Source organism: Cryptotermes secundus, unplaced genomic scaffold (assembly GCF_002891405.2).
Source record: "Cryptotermes secundus unplaced genomic scaffold, Csec_1.0 scaffold446, whole genome shotgun sequence".
In the NCBI taxonomy this organism is placed as follows: Eukaryota; Metazoa; Arthropoda; class Insecta; order Blattodea; family Kalotermitidae; genus Cryptotermes; species Cryptotermes secundus.
The window spans coordinates 971,366-994,023 of NW_019731271.1; the positions used below are offsets into that span (position 1 = coordinate 971,366).

General features: G+C 41.6%; 1 protein-coding gene across 1 annotated transcript in view; it reads right to left on the reverse strand.

The window, feature by feature from the left end:
* LOC111866813 (interleukin-1 receptor accessory protein) overlaps window positions 1-22,061 on the reverse strand; it is a 140,306-nt gene extending 118,245 nt beyond the window's left edge. The window contains exon 1 of the mRNA XM_023856096.2: window positions 21,353-22,061. Within this exon, the coding sequence (XP_023711864.1) occupies window positions 21,353-21,621 (269 nt within the window). The 5' untranslated portion in view covers window positions 21,622-22,061. The remainder of the gene's footprint in view (window positions 1-21,352) is intronic.
* Between the last annotated feature and the right edge of the window lie 597 nt (window positions 22,062-22,658).

A 22,658-nucleotide genomic window follows, 5' to 3' on the forward strand; every position in this document is an offset into this window, starting at 1 on the left:
GCCAGTTTTCCTTCTGAACAAACTGGAGAAGGCTGGAGGCAGTGTTTGTTTGCTTGTTGGTTTGTCTCTCTGTCTTTGCTCCTTGCCTCCCGTGAAAAGATGCCAGCTAGATTCCCACTACTAACAAAGAGGCCTTCCATGATAAATTAAGATAAAACAAAGAGGCACTGGATGCTGTTCATACAAGGATAATCCACATCGAAACATTCGGTGAATCTGCGACAAGGAAAGTACAATTATAACAAGGTAAAGTTTACCTGTGCTTTAAGCACTATGCCATGAAGACATATACGTGTGAGGAGGTATGGCTCGATCATTCTTGACCTCGGCACTAGATGGAGGTGAGTGGTCAGCTCCACGCCCCTGCTGCTTTAACCCTGGGAAAAGAACCTCCGGTACCCATTGAATAATAGGCTGGGTGGACCCCAGAGGGGTCAGAGTTCGAATCCCAGTAGGGTCAAGAATTTTCTCCACAGCGTCCAGACTGCTTCTGAGGCCCACCCAGCCCCCTATCCAATGGGTACCGGGCCCTTTCTCCGGAGGTAAAGCAGCCGGGGTGAGAAGATGGTCACTCATCTCGAACTAGTGCCAAAGTCAATAAAACGTGGATCTCTATCCACCCCCCCTTACAATGTAAAATTATTCTCACCTAAAATCCTACGTGTAGTACAGAACATTCTAATTTTATTTGCATTTCCTTTATGTGTACGACTTTCAGTTACAATTTTGGGTTCCGTCAGTAATTTTTTTAGGGAAAATACACGTAAATTTGGGAAAACAATGCTGTTCGGCTACGTAACAATGGATCACTTTCAACCGCTGGTAACTGCATTATATCTTGCTTCCATCTTGGAAATACATGATTATGAAATATATTTAACGAATGGAAACAGCACAGATATCCTGGTTCTGAATTAAGCTATGTATTTTAGCGTCCTGTTACACTGATTCATGTCCATGGTTTATGCTGACCGTCTTACAGTGCATACACTTTTTCACCTTATTCTTCACTTCCACACTACATGTTTCAGCACTAATGTGCCATCTTCAGGTGTCTTTATGCACGTTAAACTATTGTATTGCATACCATAATGTCTTCATTCTAAAATTACTAAAATCTGTATTCGTCATATATGACGATGAATTCTAAATAATAAAACTTTTCAGGATTCATCCTACGTCGCACTCAAAACGCAAATTACGCCAATCCTCTTTTATGTGAGCATTCTTCCTACATACATTTGTGTATCGTGTTCTGTGTTGTGTCTTGCTCCTGTTACTGCATGCATTGTAATACGTAATACTGGAACACAATCTTACCTCAGAAACGGGAAACGCAGTGATGTACGACACGCTTAATTCATCGGGCTTTCTCTCAGCGTGGTTGGATTATCATTTAAATTAGAATAAGATGCGTAATGTCGCAAAATTACTTGTATACGATACATTTTAAAGTTAGAACCTCACAACACAAGTAGATTAATGGGGGGGGGATTTACGTCAAATGTACAGAGGAACATATCTGTTAGGAAGTTTTCTAAATAATCAGTCTTATACATGCAACAATTTTACGGTTCTTTGACATTATTTTGGTTGTTTTCGTACATATCTGTCTTCCATTCTTCGCGATATGGGGAAAAGTAGTGTAACTAACTTCTATAGAGAACTGTAGCATACATTTTCTTTGAACTGTGTTGTCATGTATGATAAAAACTTTCCTTCCTCCATGCTATGTTTTGAAACTTGGGCTTCGCGAAAGCAGTGATGGCCAGTCAGCGTCTAACATTACACAACAGCTAAACACATGACTTCCCGTTTTCTTATTTTTGTTCGCAGAACTGCTTTATTTACCGTTGCTCCGACTGTTTACCGATTCATGCGTTCAAGCGACCCCCAAAAATAATGCACACATATCAGCGACCTTCCTCTGCTCCCCGTTACCGAAAAGTGCAAAGTCTGCACACTGCTGCAGGCTGTACTCGTATGGTGACAAGAACCTTAACTTTCCATCTCTTAAGCTTGGAATAAGCTACAAAACGTTCCTGTAAAGTCGTAAAAAATTCACGAAATGTTTCACCGGATGCAATTACGTTTTACAAAAGTGCAACTATAAGCTAAGGTAAAGTTGACTTCGTACATCTAGGTAAATAACGTGATAGTTACCATTCAGTTATGTGATGTCTGCTTTATTCTATATCCCACCCAAATTACCATAATTACTTTACAGTTTTTCATGCAATACTAAAGTACATTAGTTGACATACAGTTTCTTTTGGAATTCGATATTTCTAGAAGTCACTTTATTAAATATTTATTGTTGAATTTATTCATAACTGCTATTCAAATTTCATGGTAAGATGGTGTCTTTTTATTCTTACCGGGTATGTAGTTATGGTGGTGTGAAATACGTACATTCAACATTATAACTTTCTATACAATAAATTAAGATCTTCCACTGAACCTTCAAAGGGCACTGTACTGGCAATATTACAGTACTCAGAAATGCTGAATTCCTAGGTCTAAACGTATCGACGTCACACGACCTGTACAAACATCCTTAACGGCATCAGTAACCGGAAATCATATACCTGCTGTGGAACTATTTTTTTTAATTGCTAGTGGAGTGGGACTAAGTCCCTTGTACTTCGGCCACTTCTGGCCTATTGTACCAGCCCCAGATGATAGGTGAGGGTAATTGTGGAGCAATTGGTGGAATGAAGATTGGCAGGGGAAACCGAAGTACTCGGAGAAAACCTGCTCCAGCACCATTTTGTCCACCACAAATCCCACTTTACCAGAACCGGGATCGAACCCGTGCCGTCGCGGTGGGAAGCCAGGGACTAACCTCTTGAGCTATGGCGCAGCCCGCTGTGGAACTAAGTAATCAGACAAAATCCATGGTTTTGAGTCTTCACCGAAAATATACTGTTCAGTTAACCAGTAGAATCTTTATTATGAAACAACAAACTGAATCACAAGTCACATAGATCCTACTCGTAATAACGAGGTGAATACAATCCGTATCAGCACAGTTATAACCGCGCTTGTCGGCGACATTGTAACTACGACTTTTTAAAGATGTGTCTAAGTCGAATATCTTTTTCTTTCTCTGCAGATAGACCGAAGCCTGTACAGTCTTCATAAAAATCTTCTGAATGGTCTCCCTGTACCTGTACGAACCTTCGCATTCCCCAGGAAATGGCGATCTCGTCATCAGCTATGCAACTAAAAGCTTCTAATAAAGAACCGTCTTCCATGGATTCTTTCAATCTATAAATCTAGTATATCCCTGCCACTCTGCATAAATACCATTTCCACTGCTTCAATTTTTGTAATACTTTTATTCTTCTTAACACATATTTCAGTTTCATGAAAAATGTGCGAAATAACATTCGATCTTTGGCACTGGCTTACGGGAGCTGAGATAACGCACTCGGTATAGCGGCTGGCTACGGATTGGACGGCCGAGGGGGTCAGAGTTCGAGTCCCAGTACAGGCACTATTTTTCTCCTCTCCACGTCGTCTAGACCGGCTCTTCCCCCCCTCATGGGTACTGGCGGCTTTTTCCCGGGAGGTAAAGCGGCCAGGGTGTGAAGCTGACCACTAACCTCCAACTAATGCCGAGGTCAAAACTACGTGACCTATACATCCACTCTCCCATACGTTCTCCCATACAGTGCTTAGTTCAGCACAGGGACAACTTTACCTTTATCTCTCTCCTCACGCTTCGTTTTAATTTGCCGTTAATCATTCCACACATCACTCCTTCGTACTCCATGCAGTGCGACTCTTAGGCCGGGTACAGACTAGCGAGCTGTTGCATGTAACGTAACGCTTACTGTAACCACGTCTTCATATGGACGACACGGCCATAGTCGTCATGTAACCAGCTGCGAGCGACCCGATCCATAGTGCTCGTGGTGAGCTCGCCATGAAGACATAGCGATTCGCAACGCTATTCCTGGCTCGGAGGAAACGTACACATTTACGAGCAAGCGATTGTGGCGTCCACGAGCCTACTGCGAGTCCCTTTGTGTTCGCAGAAAAACCGACAAGGCAGTGGCTCGCCGGTCGCGTTACAGAGCGCGCTCGAAGTACGTTCGCGAGCGTGGTTCGGAAGGCGTCCACACTAACAGAATGTGGTTACAGTAACCGTTACGTTACATGCAACAGCTCGTTAGTGTGTACGCGCCCTTATTCCGTGTGCTCATGTTGTTTTTCTTCTTGCACACTTCATGATAAACCAATTTTATCTTGAGTTGATCATACAACAATACCAGACGAATAATAAACATAGTGAAGCTCCCAAACATGCAGCATATTTGTTCATGTCCCTTAGATCCACGTGTTCTCATCGACACTTTCATTAGAACACCTTCAATTTCTGTGTTCCAGCAAATAAATGTCTGTAGTGTCACTAAATTGTGCGATATACAATTACGACAACGAACGACAAATTTACTGACGACGGATGTTTCCGTCTAGGGCTAAAATTACATAAAATACTTAAAGAGGTCTTACTAATCATCATGGGCGACCAAAGACTACATGATACCGAGGTCGACAAGGAGAATCGAGTAACAGAGGGAACCGGTTACAACAACGGAAGAACTATAGTACAAAAGTGGCATATATCGGCACGAATTTCGGCGCGTTCTTTCTGCTCTACCACCAGTTAGCACATGTCAAGACTTGACCACCAGTGCAGCGAGAAAAGGGGAGACAATAACGCTTGAAAACCGAGTGAATAAACGAATTGTAAAGAGCAGATTGGCTACAACTACGTGAATATTCTGCAGAATACAACAGACACAAGATGTGTTGCTAATACTGTAAAGCGATTCAAGCAGCAGACAGTAACACTCCATCTGACTGAAACCCAGTATTAACAACAGAATACAAGACACGCACAAAACAAACACACGTCACAAATATACATACAACTACATTACTGTTACTACTGTTAACAGAAGATGCCACGGATTTCGAGCCATCCACAGCGGTCCTTCCTTAACTTGTAAGTTATGTCACCACATTTTCATGTTTTCATTATGGATTTTACTGCTTTGGAGAGGTACGAAAGTATTCAGTTTCCTGAAAGTAACAGTTCTGTACGGCTGTGAAACTTCATGTCCCATCCCAAGGGAAGGACGTAAAGTGAGGGTGTCTGTGAACAGTGTGCAAAAACATTATTTCCAAGCGAACACAGCAGAAGTCAGAGGAACCCAGAGGATGCTGTGCAATGGTAAGCTTTGTAGCTTCTACTCTTCCCAAAGTGTAATTCAGATAAAATCAAGAAGGCTGAGACAGGAGAGTTATACAGCATACATAGGATGGATAAAAATGCATAAATAAAAGACTATGATGTAGATGGGAGAATAATATTAAAATTTATCTTGAATAAATAGGTTGTGAGGGCGTGGAATGAATTAATATGGATCAGGACAGACTTCAGTGACGCATTCCTTTGAACGTTATTACATAAAAGGCGGTTACCACCTACCACACTACACGATGTCACAAATAAGACTACAATCTGTATCTTGACCGCCACAAATACTACGTATTTCAGCATCATGTCGGCTCTGTGTGCAATTTTGTATGGAGACAAGTTTTTCGACCAGACGTTAGCGACCGGCTTAGAGGAACAAGGTGCGAAATGAAACAAACAATAGGAATAGAGGGAAACACTATGCAGATGCTAAACGATAAATTGTAGTACGAAGTAGAAATTAACTAATAAGCCTCTGGCAGCAGAACAAGAAAGATGAATACAGCTAACAGCAAAGCATACCACTGGAAATGCTGCTTCAATCCACTTTTCATTTCTCATCACTCTCCTTAAGTGACCCTAACTCTTCCGTGTGCAACCCTAATCACATATCTAAGGCTCCTGGAGACCTACTGGTTGGCATGCATAATCAGGAAATCGTACATTTAACGAAGTTTCTTCATTGTAGCATGGAATAAGATGAAATATGCGCATGACTATAGCAGTAAATAAGAAATTGGAAGAAAGAGATCGTGTTTTTTTTTTTAAAGTACCGGTACTATCCCAGCATTCATTTGCAACGACTACGAAGAACAACGTGGTACAGACATGCAGAGACACCGGGAGAATGTGGATGACGAACTATTACTTTGCTGGACTATAACGGAAAATGTGAAAGAGAGAGGCCAAAAGCAATGTAATTACAAGGAATGTGTAAACAAACAAAATTCAGAAGATGGGAAATGGAATAAACATCTACGGACTAAGAGAAGATGAAACCAATGCAAATCGAGAAACTGCAGAATTACAAAAAATAACTTGAAACTTGATATTCCATCCACTGTAAATTTATCTATGGAAATAACAACTGTATATAGTAGTGAATAGGATGTGTACACAGAAGTCATTCCTATTTGGTTATTTTTTTGTTGTTTATATTACAACATCCCTCACCTAAAACAAATTACAAATCAGTGAACTGCTTTGCAAGCGAACACACATGTCCCCTCTCATTTAAATAATATGTTACAGCCTCCGTCGATTTCTTTATCTGACACTTGACATGACAGATTTAATCACGGTCATAAACTGACACGGCATCATAAAAATTCACAGCTTCTACTACTGAACAGAGTAAGACTGTAAGAAATAAAAGGGACTGGGGCTGGGACTGGGACTGGATACAACATTTCTTGATTAGGTGAGCGACAATCAACTTTTCAAAGAAGGTTCTCTTCAGTGAAATTAGTTTTACAATTTCCTATTGTGAAGGGGTATGCAAAGCGACAGTCAAGTGTCTCGTACAATTACGCCACACGGTCACAAAAGTTCATAGGTCCATAAGAATTATGAGGACAAGTGTGATCTACAAGTGTTTCATACCAATGGTCTTTGATAACACGAGGTAGCGTAGTTGGCTGAGGCACTATGCTACAAACCAGAACGTCGCGGGTTCGATTCCCTATGAGGTCGAGGTCACTGAATATTTTTTTCAATTTACCTAATCATTCTAGCATCAAAATGGTCCTGGGGATGACTCAGCCTCTTACAGAAATGAGTACCAGTAACCTTCCTGGGGGAAAAAGGGCGGCCGGCGTGGAAGGCTGACAACCTCACCGCCATCTGTGAGCCGATTGTCTAGAAAATGTGGAAGCCTCGACGTCTCACAATCCTACAGCTTCCACGGCCTGTTCCAGGTATAAAATTCGCTTAATGGGGGGGTGGAGTCCAACTGGGTCCACTCGGCACGGCGGCCACTGATTGGCCTATTGTAGCCTGCCTCGAGTGATTATGATGATGGTGGAATGAAGATTGGCAGGAGAAACCGAAGTACTCGGAGAAAACCCGCCCCAACGTCACTTTGTCCACCACAAATCCCACTTGACCAGACCCGGGATCGAACCCGGGCCGCCGCGGTGGGAAGCCAGCGACTAACCGCTTGAGTGTTACAGGGATAACTTTACCTTTTTATAATATTTACTTCTTAATAACTACAGTGTGCACTGAATTAAACACATGCACATAAATTGACGAATGCTTAAAACAAAAGGCACAAATCTTAAACGGATCTACATTTCATATGAAGTGGTCCTACTAGTCATTTGCATGAGCTCTGTTTAGAAATCTGATGATTTTCATTTGGAAAGTTATACAAAGCATGGACTTAATAGTGGAATTATTAACGAAATTCATGGAACAGAATCTTGTTGAGAAGACAATAGTCGTTCAAGTACTAAAGAAACTTCTCGCCACTAAACCAACTGTGTTCACAAGAGCCTGCCGCTGGAATGAGTTCTGAATCAGTCCACAGGCCAAAACCATCTATGTTCGATCCATTTTGGCACTTTCCTCCAACCTGCATCTAAGTCTCCCAAGTTTGTTCATTTTTCGCATATCGCAGACGTATACACACTACGTCCACTTCATCCCCTTTCATCTAATCCTCATCTAGAGTAGGGTACAACTAATGAAGCTCCTCATTAAGTAACTTTCTCCATCCTCCTGTTAATGCAAATATTCTCTTCACAACCACGTTTTCGAATATCAGGACGAGAGATCAAGTTTCACGCTCATTCAAATCCGATATGGAGTGAACAAGCCGGAATCTAAAGGAGGGCTCAAACTGCTTTGAAAACATAAAAATGTCTTGGGGAAATGAATTTTGAGGGCAAACTGGCAGACTTTTCCTGTATTCCACGAGTTCATTTCAAGTACCAAGGCGAACTATGTGTGTTCCACGACCTTTATACTCGCTTCTGCAATCCGGAAGAGGAAATCACTTCACGTTGGAAGTTGGAAAAGTCCGTTATTTTTGCCATGTCTGTCCTAGTGCCTAATTGTGTATGCATATAACATCTCGAGAACTGATGGAGTTTCGTGACTGGAGAACAGTAATATAATTCGAGACATTATAAGTTTGCTTAATATCGAACATCAACGGAACTTCTTCTTAATTGATATAGTAGGGGGGGGTGGAGTCCAGCTGGGTCTACTCGGCACATCGGCCACTGAACGGCCTATTGTACCTGCCCCGGGTGATTATGATGGTGGTGAATTTGGTGGAATGGAGATTGGCAGGGAAAACCGAAGTACTCGGAGAAAATCTGCTCCAGCGTCACTTTGTCCACCACAAATCCCACCTAACCAGGCCCGGGCTCGAACCCGGACCGCCGCGGTGGGAAGCCAGTGACTAACCGCTTGAGCTATAGCGCGGCCACAAGGGAACTTCGCATGACATTCTATGAGCATTTCAACGCGCATCTCAAGCGTAACTAGCTAGATATTTATCGGAGCGAAACATGTTCGAAGAAAGTTGTAGAGATATATGAAACAATCAACGCATGCCCAACACATCCTTTCACCGCAAGTATTACGGTTTTCGAGAATAATTATACAAAAAGGATTCTAATGCTGTCACTTCGTAACTCGACCACTGTTGGACTGATTTGGACAAATTTTATAGGCACTGGAAGAGTTCCTACACAATTTTGTAGAAACGTCTCGAATTTGAAAAACACTGACACAATGGACCTGTAACAGTCTAATATGGATATATAGGCCATAAAATTGGTGAATCAAAAGTATCGTTTTCTTGATTATATTCATCAAAATAAAAAAAAATGTTACTGTATTTTACGCAGAGTATTGTCTAATAGTATGCGCAAAATAATTAAAATAAACATATCGTAAAGGCGAAATTTCGGAGCCAGGTTCTCTACGCAAGGGGACATGATGGTGTCTTCTATACCAGTGTTTCTCAACCACCGGGCCCTCGTCTTATAAAAACAGAATTTACCGGGCCGCGGTCTCACAAAAGTTGAGAAACACTATTCTATATCAATCAATTGGACAGGAATTCTTAAGAACTTAACAAATACAGACCTGCTGTTTCATGGTCTGTTATGCTGTATTTCGACTAGAAATTGTTTGATAAGCGATTTTTTAACGCGTTTGCAAATAAAATACGCAAAAGGCTACGTTAAAGATGATCAGTTATTCTGGCACAAGAATGAAATCGATATAGCGATCCTTAAATAAAGATGCCACGGGAAGAAATAGCCTTATAGGTATCCGTGTAATCTCTACAGTAGGTATAGAGAAGCAGGCACTAATAGTCTCTGTAGCAGCTCCCAAAGTACGAGTCGAATGTGACTAAAACTCAACATGGTACATTTACAGTACATGTTATCGAGGTATTCTGATTTTCGTAAAATCTGACCCACTTTAAGGGAAATATAGTCCTACGTGAGGGTCAAAATAAACTTCTATGAATATCTGTCAGCACGCCTGAGAGCACGTTTTACGTGTACTATCACATACGAATTTCATTCACTTTACGTAAATATAAGTGAAACCTTATCCAAGTGCTTGAACGATTTTATGCTCGTTTCTTTGCCCTCTTAACGGACTCTGATGAATCTTCATCATCACCATCATCCTCACTGGCAAAACAGCCTTTTGCAGCCATAGCCTTCCTTAGAAGATTCTGCCAGACCGCATTCAGGTTTTGCTTCTTTGGGTTTCACAACTACATTGTTTTATAGAGCAAGGCTGTCAGCCTTGCATCAAACTCCCAACCTGGAGGTCCAGGTCCCTGTATTTGTGTCCCCAGTGACGTGGGGGGCAGTTATAACCCCAGGCACCGGTTTCGCTTTTCGCCGCCTTCTTCGACTCGAGGGGCTGCGGTGGAGGTATTCGAACCCGCATCCACAAGGGATTTTTGCAGTTATTATCATGTATAATTTACATTCATTAATTCATATTAAATGTTCATATTCCTTAAGGACCTAACACTTTTCGATGTAACTGGCAGTTAACGTTGGAGAAAAGGTGTCTGGAATAACAGCAGTGGGTATCTATTAAATTCACACGTTATGTGGATCTATGTCTGAATGTAGAATATTTTCACTAGACTCCCTGATTTCAGTAAAAGTAACAAAATGTAAGGTCCTACTGATTATGCGTCATCAAAAACTTTTTCCAAGTTTATCAGCTTTTGTAAAATGTTCTCTCGATTAACAAAACACTGCACATATGATTAAAAATTAGAAGTAATGTGTATGGCTAAACGAAACGCCAACGTTTTAATAAAGCCTCCGGATTTCCTTTTTCTTGTTTTATAATTAGTCCAGTCAAAACAATTTCTTCTTCTTGTAAACCTGTATCTCCTTAACGTCTTGTTCCGTGGAATTGTTATGAGCTCGAAGAATAATAGAACTCGAAACCTCCCCTACCAAAAGCATGTAAGCCTAAGTGTGAAATACTGTCCACTGGTATACAGAAACATTTAATCAAACCGCATTAGTGAGGCCTATACAGCGCCGAATAACATGATGATTCTGAATTACAATGAAACCGAAATAAACCAGTGACGAGATGGCAATGGTTCAGTACAGTATGCGCCAAAAGTGCAGTACTGAAACTCGCGCATCTCGAACGAGCACGTGTGTTTGTCGACGGGGCATAGCTACAGTCGCACGTGTTCCCAGTAGTGAAATAGAAGTGGTGTTGTGCAGTTGTTGGAAATGGGTCTCTCGACGGAAGAAAAAGTATTCATAGTTGAGTATTATTTCCGCTCATACGGAAGTGGTCGCCAGTGGTTTAGAGCGGCCAGATGTTATCGTCCAGAAACAGCTACATAGCACACGTGTGACGATATGGTGTGCCGTCTCAGCACACGGTATATTAGGCCACTATTTCACTGAGGATGAGCAAGGCAATGCTCTTATCGTCACCCAAGAAAGCTACAGGGACATGGTGATCGGACCATTTCTTCAGGATTTGAGAAGGTTCTGTTGTGCAAGGGGCCTTCACATGAATAGTGGTATCAATAGGACATGTTTTCATTTCAGTACTGTAGCTTTTGGCGCATACTGTTATTTCCCTACAAGGACTGAGATAAGACACGAGAAATCTCAGTTAAGGCTGCGAGACTCCTAGTCGAGATTCAAACCTCAGACTTCTCAAATATGAAGCGGCTGTGTTAACCACTACATCGCTACATTCGGTGAAATAAAAGAGAAAAAGAACTGCTTATATGTGGTACACAAAAGGAAGAACAAATAGTAACAAAAATCCACCGTTTTCTGCAAGTTCACTGGATATGCAAACGAAATGTTCCAAAATGATCACAACATTTCCGCTCAGAGTTGCTACAACTGTTGCCGAATAAGTAACCTAACTCTACTATGACCCAATGACGTCTCACAGTCGTCACAGTACTAACAATGGACTAACGAACTGCATCATTTGTAATTCATACACTCTGCGGGAATACATGTAGTGTGTACATATGGAAGCTTTTAAACTAAAGCAGCTTTCGAGAGTATTTCCCAGAATTACTTCTTCAAACATGGGCTTGCCTCTTGCGATTTAGCTTGTATTTCGCAACAGATATGACGGATGGTTAAACAGAAACCGATCTACCCCAGATGTGATGTCACGAACTGCGTTTACTGCTTGATTGGTGTGGATAGGTTTATATAAACCACCGTATTTGGTATATAGATAAATGTGCTATGGTTAGGTACGGCCTAGGTGTTTAACAGTGGCTTGGGGACATTAGGGTCACACTGTCAATATGATATTGTTTTTTCAAACACTGTATCGGATCTGTTTAGGTGTCTGTCTCCCATAATAATTTTTAATAACTAATAACATCATGGAGGTCGACAGTTTGGTGTAAGGCATCATGTCAAGGGGATAACAGAAAGCTGTTTTCATACAAAAGGAGTTCATTAAAAGCATTACCTCATCACACAAAAAAAGAGACCTATAGCCTACACTATGAAAAGAACTGTTTATTTTTATGGTACTTGTTGTTCTGTCGGATATTTAAAAATTCTATACATATCCCAAAAAAAAAAAGTAATTAGAAACATTTCGAAAACGAAGTAGAGGGGACAACGATAATAAAGAAGTTAAGGGTGAAAACAGGTTAAAAATAAAGGCTGGAAATATTCGCAATTATACAATTAGAAAATATTTATCATCCCGATTCTACCATGTGAGGCCGTGTAGTCCGGTAGAAGTTCACCGACGTTTCGGAGAAAGTACTGGCTACATGTTTTGGGTAGAATAGTATGCTAAGTAAGCAATAGCACGTCTGTCCCTTTTATTTTCAAGAATGATAAATATCAGAATATAGAACATAGTAACAAACCATCGAATTACATAAAAGTAGGCATTTTTATAGGCCGCGTAATTATCGATGTATCGAGGAAGACCGTCGAAACAGTCACAGGCCTACTGCACATGCTACAGAGAGACACAGAATAGGCGTTTTCAAAGCTTCCGTGCAAGTCCAACTCCACAGACCACAGTCCTTCCTGGAAAGCTCATAGTCGCTCAAGCAGTTTCCCAACTTTTATGGAAACTACAATTTCATTAAAGTGTTCGCAACTGCCCACCACTGAACCCTGTCCCAAGATGGCACATAGATCCAGTCAACAACTCCACATCAAACTTCCTTATGCACCATTGTAACATACTCTTTGTGCGCCTACGTCTGTCAGGCGATATTTTCCTTGTAATCCAACCAAAATTCTGTTCGCAATTTATCTCAGCTGTGGGTGCTGACTGTTCCATCAATCTCATCCTTTTCATCCGATCAGCCTGTCGGCCTCAATTTCCGCATCATGAAGTCTCGGATACAAAAGAACAAATGCCACGGCGGTTGTCATGCAAACCAGAGTTGCTAAGGAAATCAGCGTTTAAGCCTAGCTCTGAACAAGGCTCAGTATTAGTAAAAGGAATGTCTATATGCCTCTACTACTCAAATTCGTCTAATATTGAGAATAATGGCCAGATAATGGATCCTACTGTATTTGGTTTCTACGATCTTCGATCATAACTCCAACTGAAGAGAAATTTAGATTTTTGATCTCTTATTTCATCATCATCATCATCTTCTTCTTCTTCTTCATCTTCTTCATCATCATCATCATCATCCATTAAAATGAAGTTATTAGTGTTCATACTGAAATCAGTCATTCGAGAAATCTATTTGTGGGACTTCTTTGCAAACAGAGCGTTCTTCCACGACCACCTAAAGATCTGTTCTTTGCACAATTTAAACCGTCTGGCCTCCTCCCATTCAAAATCAGCTTCGAACACTACGAATCTTACGGAAAATTGACAGGACTCCTTGAAAAGGACAACGATCATTCACAAGACCTCTATCAACACAGGATCACAGAAAAAAACCAGTAGCATATGCATTCTGCGAGTGGGATTCGTACCCATGTTCCCAGTGTTGGAGCGGCCTGCAACAATACGTGCCTTAAACCGTGTCGCCACTGCGATCGTCACCTGGAACGTTATTTCCAAGAGTAAAAAAATCTAGTTTAGATATTTAACTATTTCCGGTGAATGCTGACAAATAGATCTATTACGTCACACGGTTGAGAGATAATGACAGGTTCTCCGAACGAACGCTATCATGCTGAACTACACGAAAGACATAAAAAAAACACTAGTGGTGGAGTTGGAATGGCGTATGTGATCATCAGGGCCCGGATTTTGATGACCTGAAAATATTTAAAAAAATGACCGAAAAAATCCACAAAAATGACCTAAAATATGACCCAAAAATGTAATATGCAGGGCCGCGATTCTGATGACCTCAAAATATTCAAAAAATGACCGACAAAAATCCAGAAAAATTACCTAAAGGAGAAAAGAAAGAACACTTCGCTTCCATGTTATTCACATTTCCGAAAACATATGAAGAAAAATTCCCTAAAATGGCCAAAAATGACAAGAAACGCCCTTAAAAGTCCAAAAATTTACCAAAAATTACCCCAAAATAAAAAAATGACCTTAAACCTAAAAATGTCAAAAAATGACAAAAAAAATTACCTATAAAATTTACATTTCTGTAACCAGCAGGTCATATCCGAGATTTATATATTTAAGAGCATCGCATAGGATACATGGAAAAACAGATGACATGTCATCAAAATCCGGGCCCTGGTGATCATCAATAAGGCTTTCAAACTGAGTTTCTTTCTTAATTACGAACTCCTATTCACACAGATGGAATAAGGTGTTTCTAGGTGCTCTGTGTGGTTCTACGTGTTTCTGTATCTGTGTGTAGAGAAGGTAATGGGTCTTTGAGAACAGTTGTTTTAGTCCTGACTCGGTCCAGTTTAGACATAATTTGATAACCCCCAGATTTTCACCCACCTCTGATTTCGTTGGCGAAGTGAAAATAATTTAATTTGATTTAATGTCATTCTACTGCAGCAGAATTTTTAAATTATAAGGTTTCATCAAGAGAATAGAATGTTATATTTAACAAGTTCTCTCCAAGGTCTATATATTCCACAAATGGTATACAGATCTTGACGTAACAACGAACATCTTTGTATATTGCGATTTCTGAATAAAGCCTCACAGGAAAATATTCCACACATAAAAAAGCCTCTAAAATAGCGACAATAGAAAAAATGGTGTGAGTATGGAGGTAACTTTTATTTTTTCTCATTCGGTAACACACCTGGCACCTAATCAAGTATTAACTTCCTTCTTTTATCTTTGAATGTGCATTTCCAAGTGCCGATCACAGATGCGCGGTCTAACGCACGTGTGTCCTGTCTGCTACAGGTCGAACACTTGTATCTGAATACGCCTAAACGTTTGTGACGATGATGTATTGACTCTGGCATTAACCGTCGCCCTGTTTTTTATTTAAAAACGTTTCGGAGCTGGACTCTGCCTCCGTCTTCATGTAAAAGGCTACTCAATTTGGCCCAATCGATTGTGATTAGATCTATGGATTCGGCTCAAGCAAAGCAAGCAAGGAAGCAAGCGAAGCCCCGTCTCCGAAACGTTGTTTTTAAATAAAAAACAGGCGATGGATAATGCCAAAAAAATTAAATAATTGTATTAGGATCTGAATTTAAACCTCACTACGGACACAGATGTATATCTGCGTGTTTGGTGTGTTTATGTTGTCCTTGTCAATCACCTATCCAAAGTTTCTGTCAAGAAACATAGAAGTTGTGCGAAGTGTCAGACCTCGGCAAAAATAAGTGCTCCTCATTTCAGCACCTTCCCTTCATTCATAAGAGAGGAATATAAACGGCTGCTATTGCTATATTTAGAGCATGTAAGAAACAGACTGACAACACTGGACAAGGAGCGATATCATATTGGATTCCTGGGGAAGTATCCTTGGGCGCGGTTTACGCCATGATGGTACTGGAAACCGATTTCGAGGTGTAATGAAGCCGTGTGAGCCGTCGTGTGATTGTGAACTACGCTCCTCACTAGCATGCATGTACCTGCGCGTAGTCAGTGTTTACTCGGCTCAGTAGACTTACGTATTACACTCCTGTTTGGTCAATGAGGTCATTTGTCACCACGAAAGCATACGTGCATCTTTAAATTCAGTACTCGTGCACTGAGAAACCACATGTTATCGGGCCTTGCGGTAGCATTAAATGTGATGTTCCATCTAAAATTTAAATCTTTTAACATTCACACTACATTTTAAATGAAACTACTGCTACAGAGCTGCACCATTCAGATATAATTTCATAAAGTTATTACATATTATACACTGTATTTACCCATTTACATACGGCATATTTAACAGCGCAGTTACTTCACACTACATAACGTCGAGTGGTAGGGTGATAACTGAATAACGAACTGGAATGGATGTGGAAGGAGGCGGCCGTTGCCTAATTACAGCTACTCTCCTGACACTCGCCTGGAGGTACTGAAAAAAAAACACGGATCCCAGAACAGCCGGCGCCTCCGAAGCCACACCATTTGAGCGAGTTTGCTAGGTTTTATATTGTACTAGGCACGTTGAATATTCATGCGAAAAGGTACGGTATTTACGTATTAACGGATGACCCACGTAACTTCAAATCTTATCACCACGCTATCGCCACATTAGCACTGCAAACCTTAGCAGTAATTCTACAGCAGTCGACAAGCCACATTAGCACTGCAAACCTTAGCAGTAATTCTACAGCAGTAGCCAACAGCCCCCCCCAACTACCCACCAAAACGTTTCACTTCTGGTTCCATTTTGAAATGGTTAGGGTCGTGGTTTTGTTTTAAAAACAAACATAGAGGACGCGATACCTAAAGACCTTCTAAGGTTAGGTTTTCTGTTTTGTGTTTCGCAAATACACTTCTACGGCTGGCAGTGCTATCGTGTCGGACAACTTGGCGATAAAGTTTTAAAGTCACGTGTTCAATAAAATTTTAGTGACATGAAATAACGACATCATAAAATTTACATGTATCAAGTACCAAAATACTTCAAACGATACTTGTAACGCTTATGAGGTCTGTATTTCATGTCATGATCCAATTTTGTACAATGAACGATTTCTTTGGTAAAGTTACAAAGTTTCGGAAAATTAAGAAGTGCACAGCATAGTCGATATAGCTATTAGCTACGGGCTGGACGAGTGAGGGGTCGGAGTTCGAGTCCCGGTAGGGTCAAGAATTTTCTACACGTTGTCCAGACCGGCTGTGGGGTCCACCCAACCTCCTAACCAATTGGTATTGGGGGCTCTTTCCCAGGCGGTAAAGCGGCCGGGGCATGCTCCCCACTCACATCCAGTTAGTGTCAAGGTAAAAAAAAAATGTGGATTTATATATCCACTCCCCCATACGCCTTCATCGTGTAGTGCTTAATTAGTTAAGCACAGTGAGAATTTTACCTTTACCTATGAAGTACATTACAGAAGGAGCCCTTATTGGACTGTCGCGGGCCAGCATCAAATAGGCCGAACTTTTCGTCGGGGAGACCAACACGACCCATCAATTAGGGGCTCTGCATAGAGGGCGTATGTATGCAGCCTTCTTAACATTTTGGGAGGTAAGCTGTACATTATAGGAGAAGGCGAGGGGACCCCGAACCTTCCTTCTTATAAGCAAACCTACTGAACCTAGCACCCTCGACTGCTGAAGTGGTTACAATGCAATTATAAAACTTCAGAAGGTAAATATATGTCAGGCAGCACTGCTAACAAGCATTAGCTTTGAAAAGAAATGAGAGCCGTCCAAAATCTTACACAATTTAATCCCTTTCGCAAGATCTGAGCCATAATGCTGCTGCTGTAACAGACAGATTTCATATAGAACTCATGAACTCTAAACTACAGTGAGGTTCTTACTTTTGTTGACCGATGCACGGCTCTGCGCTTCACGGCGACCGATGCACCGTCGGCTGCGACGAGGAGCATATGAATTTGACAGTGAATCAGTATGCCTGATGGCCGATAACGTTTGCAATTAAGAGAAATTATTAATATTGTGGACCTCTTAACGGCATTGTGTTGCACGGTGAGCAGTGTGGTTCATATGTGATATTTGTTTATGATATGTCAGCATAGGGTGGCAGTTATCAGCTCCATTAGCCGTTTGTTCTCATTTACAATTATTGAGCACTGTGTTCCGTCACTGTGCGGTATAATTTAGAGCAAAGTGTGTTTCTGTATGACACCTACGTGAAATATCACCGAAACGTTTAGATCAAGACACTGAAATGTTAAGGTAAAGGTATCCTTCTAACAGACCGTGAAAGTACATAGGGTTGTTAGACGTCGAGACTCCCGTACTTTATAGACAATCGCGTCACAGATGGCAGTAAGGTTGTCAGCTTTACGCGCCGGCCGCCCTGTACCCACCCAGAGATTCCTGGTACTCATTTCTGTTAGAGGCTGAGTCGACCCCCGGGGCATAGTGCGGCCCAGGGACATAGTGCGGGTGGAAGGATTAGGACAACTGAAAAAATTGAACACTGGAATTGAACCCGCGACCTTCCGGGTTGCAGCATAGTGCCTCAACCAACTACGTCACCGCGTGCTCCCGGCTCAAGAGACTGGAGTGTCTCAGAGTCTAATGCAACAAGGGCAACAAAATTGCTGAAGCTTAGAAGCTAACAAAACCACAGTATACCACGCACGCCTTGCAGCCGCGCGACCCAGCTAGTGCGACTCATTTTTGCAGTTGGTTTCTACATTCTATTGTCGAAGACGAGATCGCTCAGCAACTGACATTCTTTTCTGATAAAGCGAGTTACCACTTGCAGGGGCGAAATAATCGCTACTGGAGTTTACAAAATCCAAATCCATCTCACAAAATTCTGCTTCGTCCCGCGAAAGTTGGTGTCTGGTGTGCTGTAAGTGCAAGGAGGATTACTGGATTGTGTCTTTTAACGTAAGAGTTAATTGCGAAAGGTATATACAGGCAATTCTCGTGCAATTCTTTCCAGAGTTAACGGAAGAAAAAAAACTCTAAGGCTGCTTTCAGCAAAACTCAGTTACTGCTCATACTGGGCCGCGTAACAGCTCAAGCGGTTAGTCGCTGGCTTCCCACCGCGTCGGCCCGGGTTCTATCCCGGGTCTGGTCAAGTGGGATTTGTGGTGGACAAAGTGGCGCTGGGGCAGGTTTTCCCCGAGTACTTCGGTTTCCCCTGCCAATCTTCATTCCACCAATTGCTCCACAATCACCCTCACCTATCATCTGGGGCTGGTACAATACGCCAGAAGTAGCCGCAGTACAAGGGACTTAGTACCACCCCAGTAGAAATTAAAAAAAATACTGTTCATACTGCACGTACGTCTATGCAGGCTCTGTCCATTGTGATCGGGGACGTAAATATTAGTAGTGGTATTTGGCTAGCACGTTCACCCGATGTTGATCCTCGTACTTTTTTCTTCTGGGGTTGTCCGAAGGACAGCGTTTAGTACGGCAACCCCCAAACAGAAGAACTGAAAGAAAATGTTCGTAGGGAAACTGCAAATATTCCTCCAGAACAGCTTCAAAGGGTAAATCTGACCCTCTTCCGCCGATGCGAGTAAAGTCTATGTGTAGAGGGACAGCATTTTCAACACCTCCTGTAATCTGCATATCGTAACTACTTCATTCGAAATGTCATCGACCAACGGACATATTGATTCATCGGCAAAATTTGTATGCGCATCGCAGCCGACGGTCCACCGGTCGCCGTGAAGCGCAGAAACGTGAATCTGTCAACACAGGTAAGAACCTCCCTGTAATTGCTCCTCTATTGGAAGCAATAAAAAGTCGAGCACTGTATAATGATATTTAACAAAGGTACTTGCCTATGGAAGATTTTTTAGGTAATTTGATTTGTCTCATTCTGGTCCGTCACACTATTAATTACAAAGTGGATAATGTTCAGTCCAATGTGACATACAATGTCACACTGGACTGAAAATTACCCACTTGGTATTTTTTTTAGGTAATATATAGGTATCCCGGTCACGGTAGCCGTGCGTTCTAAGGCATGTACTGTCTTCGCTCGCTCGGAAGCCGGGATCATGGGTTCGAATCCCACCCAGGGCATGGGTGTTTGGTATGTGTACGTGTGTATTCTGCGTTTGTGTTGTCCTGTATTTAGATAGAGGCCTTGCGACGAGCTGATCACTCGTCCAAGGAGTCCTACCGTCTGTAAAATGATCATGAAACTGAAAATCAGAGGACACAGCCCAAGTAGGCTGTAGAGCCAGCAAAAAAAAAAAAAATAGGTATCTCATTCACTTAAATGATGTCTCCGTGCATAACGCTCTACAGTTCTCATAAAACGTAATTACTGAATTACAGTTACAGTAAGATGTAAGGCCGCGCCATAGCTCAAGTGGTTAGTGGCTGGCTTCCCATCGCGCCGGCCCGGGTTCGATCCCGGGTCTGGTCAAGTGGGATTTGTGGTGGACAAAGTGGCGCTGGGGCAGGTTTTCTTCGAGTACTTCGGTTTCCCCTGCCAATCTTCATTCCACCAACTGCTCCACAATCACCCTCACCTATCATCTGGGGCTGGTACAATAGGCCAGAAGTGGCCGCGGTACAAGGTACTTAGTCCCACCCCACTAGCAATAAAAAAAATACATCAGATGTAACATCAGACAAAACAAAATCACTGATATTTAAGTTCACCAAATTACATGCATGCCCATTAACACAGCCTGGATCCGTACAAGTTTCCTGAAATGTGTAATGTACAGACTCAGCAGAAAAATCAAAAGAGGGAGTTTATTTTCTTTTATCGTAGTAAAATGTGTATAAAACAAAAGTGAATGAAGCACACAAAATAAAACTGAACATGAGGCGAAAATTGTTTTTATGCATAAAATGCATTATACTATACCACAGAAGTAACGTGTAACCCGTTCCATGCTTCCTGAGATATTTCGTACAAAACCATTATATCTTATGACCTTGATTTATTTGCTGTTCGTAATCTATGAAAGCAAGTTCCCGGCTATTTACTGACTTCACCTTGCAAGTGGTGACTGACAAGTTCTTCGAAAAGTTTGCAACCATTATATTTGACTAAGAAGCAAATAAGGAAGGACGTGAAAATAAAAAGCCATGATCTAACTTAACGTACATACCATACCTACAGCTGGTGCCGAGGTCAAGAAAATGTGGATACACACATCCACTCCCCATACGCCTTAATGGCGTAGTGCTTAATTGGTTAAGCACAGGGACAACTTTACATTTCACCTTTACTATCCCATAATATGCTTGGAAGGGACTAAGATAACCCATAAAATCGTCTGTCCGCATAATCCGTCTCCGGGCCGAGAATCGAAACCCAAACCTCCTAAGTATGACACAAGAGTGGTAATCATGCACAGAGACTAATTACGAACTGATTTACCGCTGTAATACGGTTTTGTGAACTGCAATAAAATAAGTGTTGCACGGAAAATACAACGGAAAGTTCCAGCACAAAGGTATTAGGCATGGTGCGGAATACGTTTATTGCATGCCGGCTGGGACCCGGATCAGGTTTCGATTTGATCACAAGCCCTTGGACATAAAAACGGACGTTCTGATAACTACATTTATTGCATCACTTACCATTCGATACTTCGGTACCCCTTGGCACAGCAGTGAAGGCTCTTGAACTTCTGTTCTACAACGTATTCTCGCGAACTGAGTTCTTTTGTGAATTGCAACCACGTGGAGTTACGGTGAAATGTGTCCATCACGCAGAAGTCTTCATCCCCACTTACACCAGGCACACTGAACAGGTTTGTTATTGTTAATGTAAACACTATACAACGCACCCACATTGTCTTCGTTTCGGAGGATTCAGCCTTTGAAGCTATACTTGAAAATGACACCATTTTCACACTTGTTACTGTTTTCTAGTTACTAGAAAAGTATTATTTAACTTGTGTTCTAACCCAGTTCTCTGTAAGTTACTCCAGATTCACCAATTCTGCGGCGTGAGTTCTGATTAATTCAAAATGGGTAATAATTAAGCTGAACACCACGGTCATATCTTTTCAATACACTGACGTTTTCAAAGAAAACATAAGAATCGACTATACTGTTGTTTGGCGATAAAGAATGATGTGAGCAACACCTAGTGCCAAGTTATTAAATCAACAAGGGCCACGGACCTACCACACAGTGTAACTTGCACAGAAGCAATCACAGGGACAAGAACGGCCTCACTTCTCCGCCAGATATAGTTACTATGCGGAGTCAGCCGCACGGTTGCATCACGGGTACCACCTACCTCTACGTTCTACGTACAACTGCGCCATCTTATCGAACCTGAAATGCGTTTTCGAAACCGCACATCCCACTTCGCGGGAAAGGCTGTGACGTTCGGATACATTCGGCTATAATCGGTAAGAATCGGTAATGACGCACGTAAATAAAGATGAAAGATGTATGAGTAAAAGACAGTTGTTTACACATGCTTAGTTTGTTTCGTATTTGTATCTCTATTCTGTCCTCACGTTTTCATGTTTTATACCGTAAATATTTCTGCAAATGACAAGCCGCTTTCTTTGTGCAATTTTACCGCTTCGATTAATCTAAACCCCCATCGAACGGGTTGTCAAAGCTTCCCCTATGTATGGAATACATTATGAAGTGTTGTCTACTCAGCAGCAGAAGAGGCAGAGGTATGTAATAATTACACACGTTTTGTTCTGCAATAACAAATAGAATGAACGCATAATGCGGAGATAAAACCAGTCCATTGGCATAGTTCTCACAGCCGATCAACGAATATCGCCGAAAATGGATGCAGGGAGTTAACGTTAAAAGTTGCGAGACAACTTTAATTTTGGTCTCTCTTCTGTTACAAACATAATTTTATAAAATTTATCAACAACGACTCATCGCATAAATATCAATACAGGACGTG